Source organism: Phocoena sinus, chromosome 20, assembly GCF_008692025.1.
Source record: "Phocoena sinus isolate mPhoSin1 chromosome 20, mPhoSin1.pri, whole genome shotgun sequence".
NCBI lineage: Eukaryota > Metazoa > Chordata > Mammalia > Artiodactyla > Phocoenidae > Phocoena > Phocoena sinus.
Window position 1 is genome coordinate 15,606,556 of NC_045782.1, and position 20,106 is coordinate 15,626,661.

Below are 20,106 nucleotides of genomic sequence, written 5' to 3' on the forward strand. Positions count from 1 at the left end.
GCTCACAGGGCACTCTCTTCTCTGCGTGGAGCAGAGTGCCTGTCTCGCAGCACCGCAGGCCATATTCTTTTGAAGTCAGAAAATAAAATAAAGGCCCTTGGCCTGTTGGCTAAAGAGCTACCAGTTTTCCAAGACAAGCCAGCTCACATACAGAAAATGACTCTTCCAGGGCTCACCTTCCTTCCCAGGACGTAGACAGTTCTCAGAAGGAATCTAAAGTTTCAAATAATATTGTGTGCTAGGTGGACTTTAGTCTTTGTTCCCAGGGAGATGTCTCTACTCCCAGAACCTTCCTTTCATCAGGTAGGTTTTCAAAATACAGAAATATACCTTCTTCTAAAACTATAGTCTCCTCGTGAACACCTCAAGATCCTTAACTTCACCATCTTTAAAGGATCACTGGCTTAATTACCATTTGCTGAATAGCAGTTGTTGAGATGTGGAAAGAGTAGGGGAAAGGCCACCGTCACCTTCAGGTACCAAAAGACCAAAGTTCTGAGGCTCTGTGTTGAGTCTGGCATCCATGAACTGTTGAGTTTTATATAGGTCTGTATGGCAAGAATCAGAATCAGTTTGTAGTTGATTATGTGTGGTCTCATTACCAACTGTCCTTTTCACTTTATGATCCCTGAGAGCAAGGACCATTTTTGAAATCCCACCACTTAGTGCATTGCCTAGCATAACATAGTGTCCAGTAAATGCTTGAGTGGATGAATGACTCTGGTCCTCTCTCCCTAAAGGCTGTGTTTCTTGATGGGTTAGATCATAACTTGTTTGCTTTGTGTCCTTCCTCTAGCATGGTACCTCCAGTGTGGCATTGGTTAGTAAGCAGTGGGAATTCAGTAAATACTGACTAAAGGAGAGGGGAATGCTCAACCCTGTGGTTGAGGAAGGTACTGTGACGGATATTCCACTGTGTTCCCTAGAAATAGGAGAACTACCTAGAAATCAGATTGGGCTCAAGATTTGGAAGAACCAGGAAGCTGATTTTGGTTCTAATTCTGCTTTCTGACTCCATGGCTTTAGATAAGTCCGTTTAGAGATACCTGTATGATGGGAGTAAGAATTAATTTTCACTGTATGATGGTGAAGATCAAGTAAGAGCATCTGTGAACTGTAATAGACTAGATGTAAAATGAGATTATCACTCTGCTATTTCTAAGCTTTCGCGATTAGGAAGCATATCGATGTCTTTACAAGCAGCACTGGCTCATTACAGTGTTTTCATGGTTTTTACTGCTGAGCAGCAGAAACTGATAATTTCAGCACTACCTGACTTTTAACTTTTAATGATTTCCTTTTGTAGAGGATGGCTCTCAGTACCCTGTCTTCATTGATATATGGGGATGAGAGGGAGCTGGAACAGAGCCATGTTTTTCTTGACAGGCATATCATGATTTAAAGATTCTGGCATGCATATAATTGTTTTGAAGTTCATACTTAACTTATGAGAACATTGGGGGCAAGGAGCTTTAAGACGGGTGGGTGAGGTGGGGAAGTCCTCAGGATGTGTATGTGAGTACCCCGAGGCTGCAGAATCTCCTTTCTCCCTGGAATCCTTTGTCTGTTGACAGTATTTCTCATATGGAACAAAATTAGTCTGTTCGCAGAACAACATCTTCCAGAACTAGTTCCTGAGCTTATTACCCCAATGGCAGCCTGTCTTTCCTTGAGTTATTTCATGAATCCTTTTCCTCTAGATGTTTGAGTTGAAAAACTGCCTTCTAATTTTTGGCTGTGTTGGGCCTTCGTTGCTGTGTGGGTTTTCTCTAGTTGTGGCAGGAGGGGGGCTACTCTTCCTTGCGGTGCGCAGGCTTCTCATTGCGGGCTTCTTGTTGCAGAGCATGGGCTCTAGGTGCGCGGGCTTCAGTAGTTGTGGCATGCGGGCTCAGTAGTTGTGGCGCACGGGCTTAGTTGCTCCGTGGCCTGTGGGATCTTCCCGGACCAGGGCTCGAACCCACGTCCCTGGCATTGGCAGGCGGATTCTTAGCCACTGCGCCACCAGGGAAGTCCCACCATATTTTCAGATTTATTTCAAGATGCATGTTCTGTCTCTAAGAAAGCAGCAAAATCCCAACAAGGCCTCACTCTTTTAAATGTTCTGTGTTCATCCTGGAGACAACACTCTGACTTGCCTGCATGGCTCCCTAAATTCACAGCCTGAACTTTAGGGCAGACAAGAGGAGCCTGTGGCCATAATCTACAATTCTGATGAATGTTTGTTCTTCAGCGTGGTATCTCTGAAAGTGATCCTTTAGAAACCAACCAGGAGCTACTTTTGAGAGCCTCTTAATACAGATTTTGAGCTAAAGATTTACCCCTGTGTTAAGAAAGAGAAATGATGAGGACACGGAGGGGGAAGGGTAAGCTGGGACAAAGTGAGAGAGTGACATGTAGATATATACACTACCAAATGTAAAATAGATAGCTAGTGGGAAGCAGCCTCATAGCACAGGGAGATCAGCTCAGTGCTTTGTGACCACCTAGAGGGGTGGGATAGAGAGGGTGGGAGGGAGGGAGATGCAAGAGGGAAGAGATATGGGGATATATGTATATGTATAGCTGATTCATTTTGTTACAAAGTAGAAACTAACACACCATTGTAAAGCAATTATACTCCAATAAAGATGTTAAAAATAAAGAGAAATGAGAAATCATATTGTTTAAAGAGGGTTTAAGTAGGTTACAGTATGAAGTTCAAGCTTGCAAGTATGGACTTTGATGTCTTCTTATTGAAAACATAAGTAATTTCATGTGTGATTTAACCACCAAAACAAGTGTCTGCACATCCACATTGCCTTGCCTCATGACTTGGGTGGAGGGGGTTACATTCACTTCTTAGAAGCCCATTATTTTAGTGTTCCCCAGTTCTTTAAAGCTTTATTGAGTACCTACTGTGTGCCAGGCATAATACAGAGTATAGAGATACAAAGGTAAATGAGGCAGAGAAGGAGATTCGGGTACATAATATTTCACTATAGTATGGCACAGAAGTGCTGTAGGGAATCAGGGACTGTCAGAGGAGTCTTCCTGGAGATAGTGCCTGACTTGAGCTCCAAAAGATAAGGTGTTCACCAGGTGAAGGAGTGGGGGGAGGCTCAGCTTTTGTGGTTGTGGGTAGCAGAGAATGAGAATGATCAGAGAAAGGGTTGAGAAACAGTGTGGACTGTGTAGGGAGCCACCAGACTGATGGAACTGGGGAGGGAACAGGGTTCTGGCTTGCAGTGCTGAGGAGCTTGAACTTTATCCTGATGGGGTAAGGGCAATATTGAAGGGCTTTTTAATAAGGAGAATGATATGATCAGAATTGTGGCAGAATTATTCTGCCAGCAGGGTTGGAAATAGATTGAGGAAGGCAGGAAGGGTGGCCAGGGGGCCATTCACATCTTGGTAAAAGATCTAAGCCACTGCCGCCTTGCCTCACCCTTCTGTGCTTTACATGTTTGCTGTAGGGTATCTTGGTACAAAACACAAAGTCAGTAGGCAGATGAAAAGAAATGATGAAAAACAGAATGAGAAATGGCAGCCTTTTCAGGATTAGTTTTAATATGACAGCTGCTGAAGCATAGCAGAGTCTGTAGGCCTTTGCACATTACATGCATGCATTTCATTAGTTTGGATATGGCCTATGCAGAAATACATTGGAGAGAACTAGGGAAGACTTTACAGGCAACATTCACTTGTGGCCCTCCAGGGCTTGAAGACCTGTCCCAGTAGGCCAGTGTGCCTCCAGTTTTATGCTTCCTGGTAAGGATCCTCCTGAGATTCCACCAAGGAAACAGAGGATAGGAAGCAATGAGCTGTGAGGGCTTGGTGGACATCCTGACATGTATGCTCAGGGCTCCAGGGACGCATTGGCAAAGTGGGAGCTAGGAAAATTTGTCAAGCCAAGTGCTGTTTTAGGTAGAAACGGTAAAGCAGCCTAGCATTAAGGCCTGGGACTTAAGGGAGAGTCCTTATATATTCATAGTATATATATATATATATATTAGGCATTTCTCATGTATTTTGAAAAAAAAAATTTCCTCCATACCATTCCAAGTAGGTGACTCCCAGGAACCAAATGTAGGTATTTCTTAAGAGTAAATGTAGCCTTATTCTGTATAGCAGTGGTTTTCAAACTTTGGTATTGAGCAGAATCACCAGGAGAACTTGTTAAACATGAATTGCTGAGCCCCACTCCCAGAATTTCTAATTCAGTAGGCCTGGAATGAGGTCTCAGAATTTGCATTTCTTCTTTTTTTTAATTGAAATATAGTTAATTTACAATGTGTTAGTTTCAAGTGTACAGCAAAGTGATTCAGTTATACATGTAGACACACACACACACATGCACACATTCTTTTTCAGATTCTTTTCCATTATAGGTTATTACAAGATGTTGAGTATAGTTCCCTGGGCTATACAGTAGGTCCTTGTTGTTTACCTGTTTTATATATAGTACTGTGTGTATATTTTAATCCCAGACTCCTAATTTATCTTCCCTCTACCCCTCATCCCCCTATGCTATGCCCTTTAGTAACCATAAATTGGTTTTCTATGTCTGTAAGTCTTTTTGTATTTTCTAAGTGAGTTCATTTGTGTCATTTTTTTTAGATTCCACATGTAAATGATATAGAATATTTGTCTTTCTCTGTCTGGCTTACTTCACTTAGCTGCAAATGGCATTATTTCATTCTTTTTTTATGGCTGAGTACTACTCCATTATATATATGTGTCACATGTTCTTTATCCATTCACCTGTCGATGGACACTAAGGTTGCTTCCGTGTCCTGGCTGTTGTAGATAGTGCTGCTGTGAACATAGGGGAGCGTGTATCTTATCGAACAGAACTTGCATTTCTAGTAAGTTCTCAGATGATGCTGATGCCACACTTGGAGAACTACTGCTGTATAGACATTATAAATGTGACCCTCCTAAGAATTTAATAAAATTTCATACGGTTCTTGGTGTAACCTTAATGGAAGTCAATGATCTGGAGGAGCAGTAAGGCCGGCCCTACACAGCTGTAATTTTGACTCAGTATTGACTTACTGAGTGACTACTGTGTGTACAACCTCTATATTATAAAGATACAAAGAGGGAAGAGATCCAGTCCTTGTCTTGGTTCCTCTAATAAAAGAAGTAAGAAAATTGTCACACAAGGGAAAGCTGAAGAAGGATGTCTGAGTAATCTGGGAAGAGCACATGGAGGAGCTGTGTGCTCAGTTATCTGTCGCTGAATAACAAACTACCCCAAAACTCAGTGGCTTAAAATAGACACTAGTTATTTATTTATTTATTTTTGACACTAGTTATTATCTCTCACAAATCTGCATGTTGACTAGGCTCAGCTGGGTGGTTTTTCTTTACACATTGTTATCTGGACTGCAGTTATTTGGAGGCTCAACTGAGCTGGCATGATCCAAGATGACTCAGTCACATAGCAGTAGTTTGTGCTAGCTGTTGGCTTGGAGTTAACTGGAGTGCCTTAAGTCTCCTCCATGTGACCTCTCAGCATGAGAGCAGGGCTCTGAGATGGAACATTGCAAGCATGTAAAAAGGGAATCTGCAGGTCTCTTCAAACCCAGCCATGGAAGTTACAGCATTGTCACCTCTGCTGCATTCTGTTGGTCAAAACAACTTACAAGAGGGAATTACCTGGCGGTCAAGTGGTTAGGACTCCACAGTTTCACTGCTGAGGGCGCAGGTTCAATCCCTGGTCGGGGAACTAGGATCCCATTGGCCACTAGCTGTGGCCAAAAAAAAAAAAAAAAGTCACAAGATAAGCTCAATTCAAGAGGAAGGAAATGGACTACTTCTGGGCGGAAGGAGTAGCAAAAAATTTGTAGGCATCTTTAATCTACCATAGGCTGATTGAAGCAGGCCTTACAGGATGAATAGGGTTTTGGTAGGCATAGCTTTCAAGGGGGAGAGTTCTAGAGGAAGAAATAGCAAGTCTTCAGTTTAACTAGGAGAAAAAGAACACGAATGGGGCCTGGGAAGATGGAAGGAGACCATTTTACATGGGGCCTGGGAAGATGGAAGGAGACCATTTTACAGAGCGCTTTGAACAGCAGATGGGAGATCTTGGACTTACACTGGCAGGCTTTAAAAAGATGGTGGAGGACCTCTCTCTCGGTGATTTTATTAGCTTGGTGCAGAGTTTGGGAATGACTCTTCAAGGCTTCAGACTAGTTCATTATATCTTTCTTTCCCTGTAAGCCCAGTGTTAACAGCTTTGGATTTGGCTTCTCTTTCTAAGATATGAGAAGGGATGCTTTCTCCTTAGGTTATTGTAAATGATGCCAAGTAAGCATTTTGAAGGATAAGAGAACCCAAGCAGTGCTGCAGGACTGGCCAGAATACGAGTTGAGGGACATGCAGCTTTGTGTCAGACCTAGTTAGACTTTTCCCTGCTGCATCAAAGGGTTAGTTACTTAGTCTTGCCCTTGTCTTTTCCCCACAGTAACCCTCCACTGAGTGAAGAGATGTTGCCTCCTGGGGAGTGGATGTGTCACCGGTGCACTGTTCGCCGAAAGGTAATAATGCTGCTTTCTGAAGGCTTTGCTCGGGATGCCAGATCTAGAGCACTGATATTCTAGAGCTAAGACGGCTTGGCCCTGAAGGCATTTTTGTCCCTTCTTCTTGTCTCTTCCAGCCCTGGAATCACCCTCACACTCCCCATGGTGACTGTTTAGAATCCAGTAGGGCCTAAAATCCAAACATGGGCTGCTGAAATGGGCAGAAAAGGTGTGTTAATTTACTGAGCCATGTTAATTCACTAGTGACAGGAGTAGTCTGATCTCCTTGTAGACCTCCTGATAAGTGGCCTGAATGTGGCAGCCATATCCAGTGGCTGAAAGAGGCTGAAGAGGAAGGCGCTCCTCCAGCTTGGTACAAAAAGGATTCCCTTCACCCCAAGGCAAATAAGTTGCTGGTATCCAGAAGCTTGGCCAGGTGTGTGGGGTGGAGAGGACTTGGACCCACTTGGACCCCAGGTTGCCTAACCTTTCTTTAGCTCCCCTTCCCTCAGCTTTGATAATTCAATACTGGCTTTGAGAACATAATTTTCTACTTTTGAGAACTTCTGTGGGGTATAAAAGCTAAATACTCCCTTATCAAAAAAGGAAGTAGGTGTGCTTCCACCCAGATTATGAGAGACCCAATCCTCAAATTATAGGCTGTGGATTCAAATTTGTCTGTGAATTGTAAACCACTCCCTACCCTCCACCCCACACTAATTATACACCAAGCAACTTTCCCTTGTTGTGACGTCACCTCTTCCTGGCCCCTCAACATGATGTCACAATGAATGATTACTTCCTTGGTTGCAGAAACAGGATGAGATGATTCAGAGATTGTGGTTTATGTGTGTAACAGTTTTCAGCCTTTAAGAAGAAGGTAAACAATTAGGCAGACCTTTATTCTTCAATGTGTGCATAGGGTTCTTATTAAAGCAAGCCAAGGCCAAGTCAGCCATCTAACCACAGCTGTAGTTTAATATCTCTTGAAGTCCACAAACCAGGGTGCCTCCAGCTTGTCCTCCTCCCAAGATCTCTACCTGTGTGTCCCCAGCTAGATTAGAGTGGGGCCAGTTAGAGGCACCTGCCAGCCAGGAGGCCTTTCAGAAACTTGCCACTCAAAGAAGCTGGACTTGAAAGGGTTGAGAACAGCTGTGGCGGAAGAGATGAAGCCAGGAGAAGAGGGTGAAGACGAAGAACTAACATTGTTTTAGTGCTTATCATAGCTGGGTTTTTACATGTGTTATCTCATTTAGCCCATACAGCCAGCTATGGGTACTGGTGGTATATTCTCCTTTTTTTTTTTTTCTCTCTCCCTTTTTAAAAGGAATAAACTGAGGTTCACAATTGTAGAACTTACCCAAGTACTCAAAGGAATGGACACAGCCAAGATTTGAACCAAATTCTGTTTCGTTCCAAAGCCCTATTACTTCTTCATCAATTTTCTGGAAACAGAGCTACTTTCTGGGGATTATATTATAGTATGCCTTTTTCAACAGAGTGTGCTTTTCCTGAAATGCCACTCTGACCTGCTCTCAGATGGACCTCTATGCCTACCAGTGCCAAATCTGCCCTTTGCACCATCACCTCTACAGCCCTCTGGCGTCCTGCAGTTACAGTGAAGTGGATTGAAATGATACATCCTGTGGGCCTCATCAACCTCTGATGTTCGGGTTTTATTCCTAGTGGAGGCTAGATCTTCCCCCAACTCAGAGCCATCCCTTTCATATATGTGATGCTCTTTATCTCTACCGTATCCCTGAGAGGAGGAGAAGAACGGTCTTACTAGTCTCACTTTACGCATAGAGAAATTCCTGCCCTCCGGCCTGAGTCACCTAAGGTCATAGGGAATCAGAGGCAGAACTGGGACAAGATCCCAGGTCTCCTGACTGGAGACCAATGCTGAACCTTCATTTGACCACTCTGTTTGGAGCCCTGGAGGAAAATGTATCATCAGTCATTCAGTCCTACTCTGTACACTTAATCTTTTTCCATGTCCCCACCTTTCCATTCAAAAAGTGTCACTGTCAGAGTTCTAGTTAAACTTGAGACATTGAAAGCCGCCGTTCTTGGACGCCATGATTGCTGGATCACTGCCCTCCACACACCACCCTTCCACCTTGTGGTGTGGCTGCCTTGCAAGTCAGCACCCAACCTCCCTGGACAGGGAGCTCTGCTTGCCTGTTTTACTTTTTACCTTTGCTTCTGCAGGTGTTTCTGTATTTTGAGCAAAGTTCATAAAACCATTCAGGGCACTCCGAGGCAAACAACAGTGCTCTCCTTGATTCTCTACGTTTTTCTCACTGTCCTCACTTAGTCTAAGTTTATTCTCACTGAATTAACGTTTTATCCCTTTACCGCCCCCCCCACCTTGTGTACAGACACTGTGTATCATATGATGTGTGGTTTGTAAAATTGTTTCTAACTTTTGTACTTTTTGGTGATTCCCTGCTGCAGTGGTTTTGCCAGCTTTAGTTTAGTTCAGCTATAGTTTTGTCAACTTTAACAGACCATTGTTTCAAGTCCCCACCCAGGTGGATGAGTCTCTGATATTAGAGACTTCCGTAATTTTGGTTAGTGGTCTAGCAGGACTTTGTAGCATCCATCTCTATTTTGTGTCACTTTGTGTGATGGGCCCACCTGTTTATTTGCACAGAAACGAGAGCAAAAAAAGGAGCTGGGCCACGTCAATGGACTGGTGGACAAATCTGGCAAGCGGACTACATCCCCCAGCAGCGACACTGACTTGTTGGACAGATCAGCCAGCAAAGCTGAACTCAAGGCCATTGCCCATGCCCGGATCCTGGAAAGGAGAGCCAGCCGTCCTGGCACGCCCACATCCAATGCCAGCACAGAGACCCCCACCTCTGAGCAGAATGATGTCGACGAGGACATCATCGACGTGGACGAGGAGCCAGTGGCAGCAGAGCCGGACTACGTGCAGCCCCAGCTAAGGCGCCCCTTTGAGCTGCTGATTGCTGCCGCCATGGAGCGGAACCCCACCCAATTTCAGTTGCCCAATGAACTGACTTGTACCACTGCACTACCAGGTTAGCCAGACTGTCATATCCTCTCCCCTATCCCGGCTTCCCCAAAGGACTCTTGTCCAACCAAAGGGCTGTGCAGCCTGTGAGGTCACTGTCCGTGTAGCCACTGTCTCAGGTTCCTGTTCTTGGTTCGAGATCTTTGCAGGTTTACAATGCTTGCTCAGTTTTCTATTTTCCACCCTTCCCAGTATCACTTTAAAAAACAAAAAAGGTAATACACACACATAGTTCAAAAATCAAAAAATATAAAAAGGGTTACAATGAAAAATTTCACACCCATCCCTGTCTGCCATTTGCCTAGTTTCTGCATTCCTACCCCTCACAGATAACCACTGTTTGGTTCTTATGTATCTCCTAGAATTTCTTTATATAGATGTACCATAATCTATTTAACCAATTTCCTATTAATGGAAATTCTGGTTGTGCTTAATCTTGTGTTACCACAGATACTGTTTCAACAAATAATTTTGTAAATACGTCATTGTATACATGTGAATGTATCGGTGGGATAAGTAGGATAAATTACTAATACTAGAATTGCTGGGTCAAAACTATGCATTTATATTGTTTTTAAACTATGCACTTGTAGTTTTGATGGATATTATAAATTGTCCTCCATTCCCTTTTTTTTTTTTAATCAACTCATGGCTTCTACTTGATACCACAAAGCGTCTAGATCTTATTTTCTTCCCAGTGAAAGTGAAATTGGCAGGCTTAAGAAACCTGCTGGTCAGTAGGATGCATACAGACTCAAAGCTTTTCTGCTTTCTATAAAAATGCAGTAAAATTATACTCTTTTCCTCAGCCACCTTCACAGAATAGTCTTTATTGACCATTAGACCTGGGTATTTCTATTTCTTAAGTCACCAGTATCTAACCTAGGTTTCTGACCGCTTCATGTCTGCAAAACATTTAGATGTGTTTCTGCCATAGAGCAAGTGACTTGTAATCTTAGTTCTGACTTATATCTCCCTTTTCCTCCTTTCTCATTCTTTTTCTCCCTTCAAACCAGCCCAGGGGGCCTCAGAAAGAGATGCATGTCCAGGCCATGACACATGCTTTTACTAAGACCTGTTCCTCGGACTTACTGTTGTTTCCATATCCCGAACTAGGAACTCTCCATCCAGGGAAAATTCAACACCACCAATTTCTCTTCTAGGTTCTAGCAAGAGGAGAAGAAAGGAGGAAACCACAGGGAAAAACGTTAAGAAGACACAGCATGAGTTAGATCACAATGGTCTTGTTCCCTTACCAGTCAAAGTCTGTTTCACGTGTAACAGGTATTTTTCTTCCATAGCAAGAGGCTCTTCCTCATATTTAGCAAATGTTTTTTTCTCTCTTCTATTGTCTCTTCCAAACCACATGTGTTAAATATAGATAACCCATATTCTGATGGTATGAGTACAAAGAGACTGAGTGACTAATTGACCAGAGCCTTGAATGTTGTAACAAAAAAATTCTTGAAGAATCACGGTGCAGAAGTACTGTAAACCGTGTTTATAGAGGCTAGAACGAGAGGAGTTGGACTTAAAATGAAGCATGAGATATTTAGACTGGCTAGCAGGAAGAACTGTGGCCAGCAGAGACACACATCCCTGGAAAAAGGCAAATGATTTTTAAAGCACTAAAGATGAATTTTAAAGTAGTACAGATATCCATACTAGCTGGTATGCGTCAGGCTGGATGACTTCCAAAAGCCTCTAGGCTGCCCCAGTTGTAGCTTCCCTGGGATGCTGGTTCCCTTCAAATAGGATCTCCTCAGTGATAGGAACCAGCTGCTTCAGTTACTGAAGCTGGACTTGTTGGCTTGGATGTGTTAGAAGGGCAGGATAGCAGGAGAAAATAGCTATCAAAAAGAAATGTTCCACAGCAAAAGCTATAGGGAACCAGATAGTAGAGCAGCAGAACTCTGAGCCACACCCAAACTGTGTCTCCAGAATAGCTTAAGGACTCACTGAGTATCGTAGTTACAAATCATGATTGGCATTAGCTTACATGCCCTCCCTTGATCTATGCTTACACGAATACATTACAATATCATTTTTCCAGCACAACTCTCTGGTTGTCAGTTTTGCTGAGTGCTTCATATGGAAGAGAAGTCTTTTCTTCTTGTAGTATAAGACTCTGGAAAGGTTGCTAGTGCTTTGTTTTGTTTTGTTTTTGTTTTTTTTTAAACTGAGGTAGTTGCTTTCTTTTAAGGAGTAGAAAGATCAGAGCAGGGTTGGCTGTCTTCCCCCAGTGGGTATCAAGCATTGATCATTCCTGCTGTGACAACCACTTTAGCTCTACTCCAAAAAAATTCACTTCTCTACATTCCTCTTAGGAGGGAGAATAATGAGGAGCCTGGTGGTAGCCCCCAACTTCATCCATCTTCCTAATGGTGAATGTAACGGGATTATTGGGGAGGAGGGTGTGGGAGAACATTGTTAGGATTAAGGAAGGGAAGCTGTTCCACAGTGCAGAGTTTGTTTGAATTCTCCCACCTTGCCATAGAAATGGCCTATATCTCTTTTTTGCAGGAGTTGTCGCGTGGCCCCTCTTATCCAGTGTGACTATTGCCCCCTCCTGTTCCACATGGACTGCCTCGAGCCACCGCTCACTGCCATGCCCCTGGGCAGATGGATGTGTCCGAATCACATCGAACATGTGGTGGTAAGCACAGCAGTGTCCTTCAGTCCTCTGTGGGCACAGCTGGGGCATGGACTGATTCAGTGGAAAGCATAGTATAGTCAGCTTTGTACCAGAGTTCACTTTAATCTCTCAGACACTGGTTTCTGCAAACCATCCTACTCAGTTCTGGTTACTTTGACATGCCTCAGCTGTGCATTTAGCCTTTTCCCGCAATGCCTTGTTTTAGTCGCACCGACAGACTTAACCCACTAGTGCTTGGTTGTTCGTGAATAATTTCCTCTGTAATGAATTAAGCAGTTGGTTTTACAGCCCTAAAAGGGGGAGTGCATTAGACTCAACCTTATGCAAATAAATGCTCTTCCATATCTTCTTGCTTCTTGTTCTTAGAGGGAACAAACTAAGAAAATTCTAAAATATTTATTCTCGTAGCACTGGCAGTTAACTGCCCAGTAACTTTGGAGAACTGAGGAATTGACGCAGATAACGGTATTCCAGACAGCCAGCCACTTACTGAACACCTTATGTGTCCTACGCACCACATGAGGCTCTTGCCCGTCTCTTCCTTCTTTACAAAGACCTTGTCATGACACATAATAGGTGTTCAGTAAGTAAGTTGTTGAATGAATGAATGAATGGTATGAGGGTGCTATTATCTTATCTCCCAGGAGGTTTGGTTACATTTTCCAGACTGCTTCCCGGGGCTAGAATAGAACTGTAATTTGCTATCTCCAAAAGAGGTTTAGGACATTTCCTGATAGGCACGGTCACTCAGAAGGTTGAATGGGGAGGGCCTCAGGCGGAGCAGCTCCCTCATAAGAGCAGCCTTTCCAAATTAAAAGGGTAATTGCTTAAGACATTGTCCATCAGATGATGATAACCATGGAATGACTGCTTGCCTTCAGCATGACAGTGTGCTGTCCACTTTGCACCAAGAGGAACTTCAGTTATAGACTTGCACATAGGGAGAAAAGGTTTGTTTGGCCCTCTTCATTTGACTAATGCCACTCAGAAAAGTTTACATAGGAGGAAGCCTCTCTGCGAGGCTCAGTGGTCTTGTTTTGCCTCTTGCTGAACCAGAAAAACCCAACCATGAGCAGTCAACCCAAATATGAATCTGTAAGAGCAGCTTTCCAGCAGATGAGAAATTATTAATTGGGTGACTTTTTATTAGCCACTTAGGGGTTTTTCCTAATGTACTAGGTAGGAAGCTGCCACATAGATCTTTTTTTTTTTTTTTTTTTTTTAACATTTATTTATTTGGCTGCATCGGGTCTTAGTTGTGGCAGGCTGGCTCTAGAGCACGCAGGCTTAGTTGCCCCACGGCATGTGGGATCTTAGTTCCCCCACCAGGGATGGAACGCACGTCCCCTACATTGGAAGGCGGGTTCTTAACCACTGGACCACCAAGGAAGTCCCCTTTTCTTTTAATTAATGTGTAGGGGACCAGATGTAGAAGAGGAAAAGAGGCATCGTTTCTTTATGCCTTCTCTATGCAGCTGCACAAACTTTTCTTCCCTCCTTATGGCCTCTGAGAGCAGTCCAAGGTTTTCTGCCTGCTGTAGAGCAAGGCTCTGGTATCCAGATGGGTTCACTAATGTTCCCTAGTACCGTGGTGGAGGAATAGGGCAGGAGACACAGTATTTTGGTGCTGATCTCACCTGTCAGCCAAGCTCCCATACAGGAAACAGTCTTGCTTCTGGTGGGAGAAAATCCCTTGCTAGGAAGGGAGTCTGGAGCGCTCTAGGGCCAAGGCCTGCATCTCCTCTGAACCCTATACGCTGGATAGTCGACTGTCAGAGGCTGAATTTGGAAGGGCACTTCTTGGCTAATTCCCTATTCTTGTACCCCTCAAGCCTCCCCAGGGAGTAGGAACTAGGCTGGACTGGGCAGGGTTAAGGGAGAATGTCTCATCCACATTCCCTGGCCCTCTGACGGGAGTGTTGACATACCAGCACCTGACAGAAGGAGCCCATTTGGCCCAGGGCTTCCTCTTTTTTAAAAGTAGAGCATAGAGTTAATTGGGAGGGGGATGCGTTCTGAACATCACTGCAGGAGTGTGTCTGCTCTGTCCCCAGCTGAACCAGAAGAACATGACGCTGAGCAATCGGTGCCAGGTGTTTGACCGTTTCCAGGACACCATTTCGCAGCACGTGGTCAAAGTGGACTTCCTGAACCGAATCCACAAGAAGCACCCTCCCAACCGCCGCGTGCTCCAGTCGGTCAAAAGAAGAAGCTTGAAGGTGAGTCACAGCCTGGTGCAGGCAGGATGTGGTCTCCGATTGCCTTCCTGGGGTAGACGGAGGATCATGGTCCCAGTTTTACAGATGGGGAGACTGAAGCCCCTGAGATCTGTCTGTGGTGTCTTAGCAAGTAATGAATGTGACCATCATTTTAATACTTGGGGTTGGTGGTCAGGAAACCCGCAAGTGGGCCTTCAGACTCGGCCAGGTTTCTAGTTCTCCTAAGGATAAGTGCCCTTTTGGCCCCTCCCACCAAACTTAGGTGTGCTCTGCTTTTACTGCCCCTTGCCTGGCACTCATTACATCTGTTTCTGTTAGATGGCCCCTTTCCCACAGCTGTCGGGTGAGGGGAAGGTGGAGGTGATTAAGCAGAAGGCCTTATGGAAGGTGAGGAACTATCCATCTTTCTGGGCTGCTGTTAATCTATCAACCAGTACTCAAAAAATTGTGACTCTGGTACAACTTGACATTTGTATGCATTTGACAGCTGCTAAAGTGTCCACAGAGATGGACGGGAGTATTTCCTTCATTGAAAAGCGTTTGGTAGCATTGAGGCTCTCATAAACCGTTCGGTCTCATTCATTTAACCTAGAGAGCGCAACACTATATACCTGAAAGTAAACTTGATTTTTCTCTTTTGAAATAATCCTGCAGACAGTCCCATGCACCAATGGAAAACAGCAATTCTCAAATATGGCCACTTGGTGGCAGCCACACTTTAAAATCACTCATCACATTTCCATTGGGTGTCAGCGCTGGCAAGATGTTAACTGTTGAAAATTGTATAACAGACTCTTAACTGTGTAAATATTTATGCGTCAGTAGAAACACCAGTTTTCCAAAGTTAAATTAAGGTGTTTGCAGTTGAGGGTAGGGTATATTGGAGGTGACGTGCCTCATACCTTAGTTAAACATCTAGAGCTAAGAGGAATCTCAGCTGTGTGATTCACCGTGTGGATTCGGAAGAAAGCCTGGCTGCTGAAGTGAACAGGCCAGGAGGCCCTGATAAAATCCTGTTGTTTTATGATGCTCCCTCCCCCTTTTTAAATGTTCCCTTATTCTCAAGGAAAATCCAAGGGTATGAGTTACCTGAAAAGCATTTTGTTCTTAGACAGTTTGAGAGTGAGATGAGGACTGTAGTACCAGAGGACAGTGGCAGGGAACTGCTCCAGCTCTGTTCTGGAACATTGGCCTTCATCCTTGATGTATAGCAGTGCAGGCAAAATCAACTGAGACCTTCATATCTTATCTTTGTTATGGGTTCCTCTTCCCCCTACCCCTTCACTCATCCCGAGGGCCAACCTTAGGCTAGCCTACTGCCCCACTCCTCCACTTCTGATTCCTGGATGACCTCAGACAAGCCCATAGCACCAACCACCGCTGTTAGTGGTGGTGACTCTCAATTTCATGTTCCTTGCCTTTCTCATCATATCTAGATTCATATCTGCCTGCCCATCCCACAGACACCTCAGTCTCAGCCTGCCCAAGACCAAAAGTCTTCTGCCTCCAAATCTGCTCTTCCTCTTGTATCTCCTATTTCAGTCAATGACAGTGATCTCTACACAGTCCCTCAAACCAAAGTTCAGCTCTTCTTCCCTTATCCTCTATACGGACTTGGTCACCAAATCTGTTGGTTCTCACATGTTTTCCAAGTCCACCTCCCCTACTTTTAGTTCCCCTTTGTCTGCCTGGAAGTTTGTCCTCAACTTCCAAGTCTCAGCTCAAATACTGCCTTCCTATGAAATCTTCCCTAATCCCAAGCTCCTGCCCCGCCCCCAGACAGAAATAAGCACTCTCTGTGTTTTTTATAGCTCCTTAGACATGCCTGTCTTCTAGGACCCATTTACATTGTATTGTAATGTCTCTGTGCTTATCTCCCCACTAGACTGTGAGCTCCTTGGGGGCAAGGCTTAAGTTTTGTTCATCTCTGGATCTCTAGGACTTGGCATAGTGCCCAGACTCAGGAGGCGCTCAATAAATGTTGATTGAATGTATGAATGACTCTTTGCTTGTATGGCTCTTTCATTCATACGTGGTGTGTTTCAGAGTGTGTCTTCTGTCTTTCTGCAACAAATAGGTCTTCAACTGTTTTGTGAGTCATGAATGAATGGATGAAGAAAACTGACATTGATTGAATGCTTATCACGAGATAGGCCTCACACAGCATTTCCGCTGTGAATGTGACCTTATTTAACTTTTTATCTCTCAGATACTGCTCACTCATCTCTCAAATTTGATACTGATCAATAAGAGCCTAGAGTACCAATTTGAAGTCCTGTCCAGTGGCCATCCTATACTTTTTAGGCCAAAGCAGAAGGCAGCATGCCAGAAGGCCTAGTTTCTGCAGCCCTTGGACCTTGGTGAAGAAAAGTGGGAGACATGGCTGCTTTTTCCAGTTCTGTGCCTTCTCAGGCTAGTGTGTGTGTGTGTGTGTCTGTGTGTGTGTGTGTGTGTGTGTGTGTGTGTCAGAGTCAAAGAGATGGAGGTATAGAACAGTAGCAGCCCACTGGGCCTCCTCGTCCTTGGTGGACACCCTAGTGGATGATTTCCCCTTGGGCATCGGCACCACAAACAGAAGAGCGTGGCCAGGGCAGAATCCACTGGGCCTGTTGGCACTATCACCCTCTCCTTCCTCCTTCTATCTATCTATCCTGAACAGGTTCCCGATGCTATCAAATCTCAGTACCAGTTTCCACCCCCTCTCATTGCACCCGCGGCCATTCGGGACGGGGAGCTGATCTGCAATGGGATCCCTGAGGAATCACAGACGCACCTTTTGAACTCTGAGCACTTAGCCACCCAGGCAGAGCAGCAAGAGGTGAGTGAAGGCAGGGCCGGGATTCCAAGTCCAATCTTCCTTCCACCTCGCCGCAGCTGTTAATTGGAAGTCATTCTCATCCCCATCTTCTGCAGCCCCACCCTCCCCCTCCCTGAGCCCCCCACCACCACCCCGCCCCCTGAGTTGAATGTTCCAGAGAGAACCTCTGGCTCAGATCCTGAGGCAAGTAAGAGAACTACACAGTCACCTGGTCTGCTTCTCTCCGTCAGTCCCCCAGTGTGCTGTGAGACGGGCAAATCTGTCTTGTAGAAACAGATCAGCAGACCTATAGAGAAGTTAGGTGACAGTGCTGGACACACAGCAGGTGCTTGGGTGCTTTCTCAATATTGGTGACAAGGTGAGCCTTAGGGGCAGAGTCAGAACGGGAATCCCAAGCTCTGCTGACCAGGGTGTTGCCTGCCGAGTATACCAGCAAGCCTTGCTTGGGAATGGAAATGGAACCCTCTCAGGAGTCAAGCACACCCTCTCTGGGCATTCGCGATGGGACCTCGGAAACAGTGCTTGTCAGCTCTGCTGTAGCCCTGGCCGCTGTGGCAGGAAGGACCAGCGCCTCCCAGGCCTCTCACCCTCCTCTCCTCTCCTCTCCTTCCGTTGCAGTGGCTCTGTAGTGTTGTTGCGCTCCAGTGCAGCATATTGAAACATTTATCTGCTAAGCAGATGCCTTCGCATTGGGACTCTGAGCAGACAGAGAAGGCTGATATTAAGCCTGTTATTGTGACTGACAGCTCAATCACCAACTCCCTGCAAACAGCTGACAAGGCACCTACACCTTCCCACTACCCCTTGTCCTGCCCCTCAGGGCTTAGCACCCAGAATTCCCTGAGCTGCTCTCCACCCCACCAGCCCCCAACCCTAGAGGACATCAGCTGCAGTTCTTGTGCGGAAAAATCCAAGAAAGCCCCCTGTGGGACTGCCAACGGGCCAGTGAACACAGAGGTGAAAGCCAATGGCCCACACCTCTACAGCAGCCCCACTGATTCCACGGACCCCCGGCGACTTCCAGGCGCCAACACCCCCCTACCAGGCCTCTCACACCGGCAAGGCTGGCCTCGGCCCCTCACGCCACCAGCGGCTGGGGGGCTTCAGAACCACACCGTCGGCATCATTGTGAAGACAGAGAATGCCACTGGCCCCAGCTCTTGCCCCCAGAGGAGTTTGGTTCCTGTCCCAAGCCTACCCCCTTCCGTTCCCAGCTCTTGTGCCAGCATCGAGAACACCAGCACTTTGCAAAGAAAGACTGTCCAATCACAGATAGGACCTCCGTTGACAGATTCAAGGCCACTGGGCTCACCCCCAAATGCCACCCGGGTGCTCACTCCCCCCCAAGCGGCAGGAGATGGTATCTTGGCCACAGGAGCCAACCAACGATTCTGCTCACCAGCGCCATCGTCAGGTGAGTGCTGCTCAGCCTTTCATGCTCTTCCCGGCAAATGAGACTTAAGATTCAAAAAACACGTGTATCCCCGTAAATATGTCAGAGGACTTCGATGTCCGTACTATTTGTCCTCCCCTGTTTCTATGATAGAAGAGAAAGTACATGTTAACTTGTCCCTATTTTGTAGGCGGGACTGCTTAGGCTCTGAAAGTGATTTCCCTAAGGTAACCTACCAAGTCAGTGCAGGATTCAAACTGTGGCCTGGGTCTTCTCACTCCACCTTCCCACACCTTCCAGGCTTAGTCTTCTTCCTGTTTTGTTCCTTCACCTCAGAGGAAAGCAGCATGCTCTCTGGAGCCACTGTGGTCAGCCTGAGGTTCTGGGTGATGGCTTCAGTGTTTCATGATCCACACCTGATCCAGATTCTCAGAGAGAGCTCATTTGAAGGAATCTCCATGTCAGGGAGTGCAGGTGCCCGCAGAGGTTGGTCTGGCCCAAAAGCTTGCCCTCGGGCCACATTCCAAAAGGCAGTCCCTTAATCCATACTTGGCCTGGTGTAGACCTGCTCTTTCAGCTGTCTCCAGTCAGCATTCAGGACCTCAAGGTTGCTGACCCCAGCATCTGAACCAGGTTTCAGATGCTGCTGGAACCCCCTGTGGTCTCTCCCGTCTGAACTGAAGCTGGCCTCCTAGTCAGCTGGGAGTCTCGGTAACCAGGTGACTGTGACTTCTCTGCATGGGGGCCCCTGGTCCCAGGACGGCCCCTACTCCCAGGCGCTTTTCCTGTTCTGTTTATCTCTTAATACCAACCTGGATAGATTTTGCACCCTGTGAGTCCAACCTGAGTGCGCAGGAATCGCAGAGGCAGGCACCGCTTACTTCAATGAGCAGAGGCAGCAGGGAGGTAGTCGTGCCCAGCGAATGAAGCTATCCCACCACGTTCCCCAGAGCAGTAGATTTCACTTGCTCTCGGTGCTCTGGAGACTCCTGCGTGCCCGGGTGCATTGTCATTCCATCTGCCCTTCCTCACCACACGTTTTTAGCTCTAGGAGTTCCAGAGCCTATGGGGTGAGAATCAAGAAGGGAACATCACCTTGGGTCCGAAATCCAGACCTGTCTCAGCAGTGGGGGATTGGACCGGTGGGTTTCCCTCAGGCGACGTAACAGTCTTCCTGCTCCGTCCCCAGATGGCAAGGTCAGCCCCGGCACGTTATCCATAGGAAGCGCTTTAACCGTACCCTCTTTCCCAGCCAACTCTACTGCCATGGTGGACCTCACCAACTCACTTCGAGCATTTATGGATGTCAATGGAGGTGAGTGAGTGAACTGCTGCTCTGCCACTAGCGACTGTGGTGAAGGTGCTGCCCCCTGCAGCATTCAGCTCATTGAAAAGGGGACAGAAGGGATGCCTGATCTCAGAGGGCTGGGCGGTGGGTCGGGGAGTGGGGTAGGAAGGAAAGGCCCTTCTCCTG

At 46.0% G+C, this 20,106-nt stretch overlaps 1 protein-coding gene across 9 annotated transcripts in view; it reads left to right on the forward strand.

Annotated features, from left to right (window-relative positions):
* Positions 1-20,106, forward strand: part of PHF12 (PHD finger protein 12) — a 39,561-nt gene that overhangs the window by 15,128 nt on the left and 4,327 nt on the right. For 3 of the 9 annotated variants that reach the window (XM_032615637.1, XM_032615641.1, XM_032615638.1), the window contains 8 exons: positions 6,449-6,521; positions 9,160-9,553; positions 10,710-10,830; positions 12,070-12,202; positions 14,257-14,421; positions 17,081-17,239; positions 17,858-18,653; positions 19,822-19,947. In XM_032615637.1, the coding sequence (XP_032471528.1) occupies positions 6,449-6,521; positions 9,160-9,553; positions 10,710-10,830; positions 12,070-12,202; positions 14,257-14,421; positions 17,081-17,239; positions 17,858-18,653; positions 19,822-19,947 (1,967 nt within the window). Of the gene's footprint in view, positions 1-6,448; positions 6,522-9,159; positions 9,554-10,709; positions 10,831-12,069; positions 12,203-14,256; positions 14,422-17,080; positions 17,240-17,857; positions 18,654-19,677; positions 19,795-19,821; positions 19,948-20,106 lie in introns of those variants that run through there. The other 6 variants (XR_004347298.1, XR_004347299.1, XM_032615639.1 and 3 more) reach the window with 4 other exon arrangements.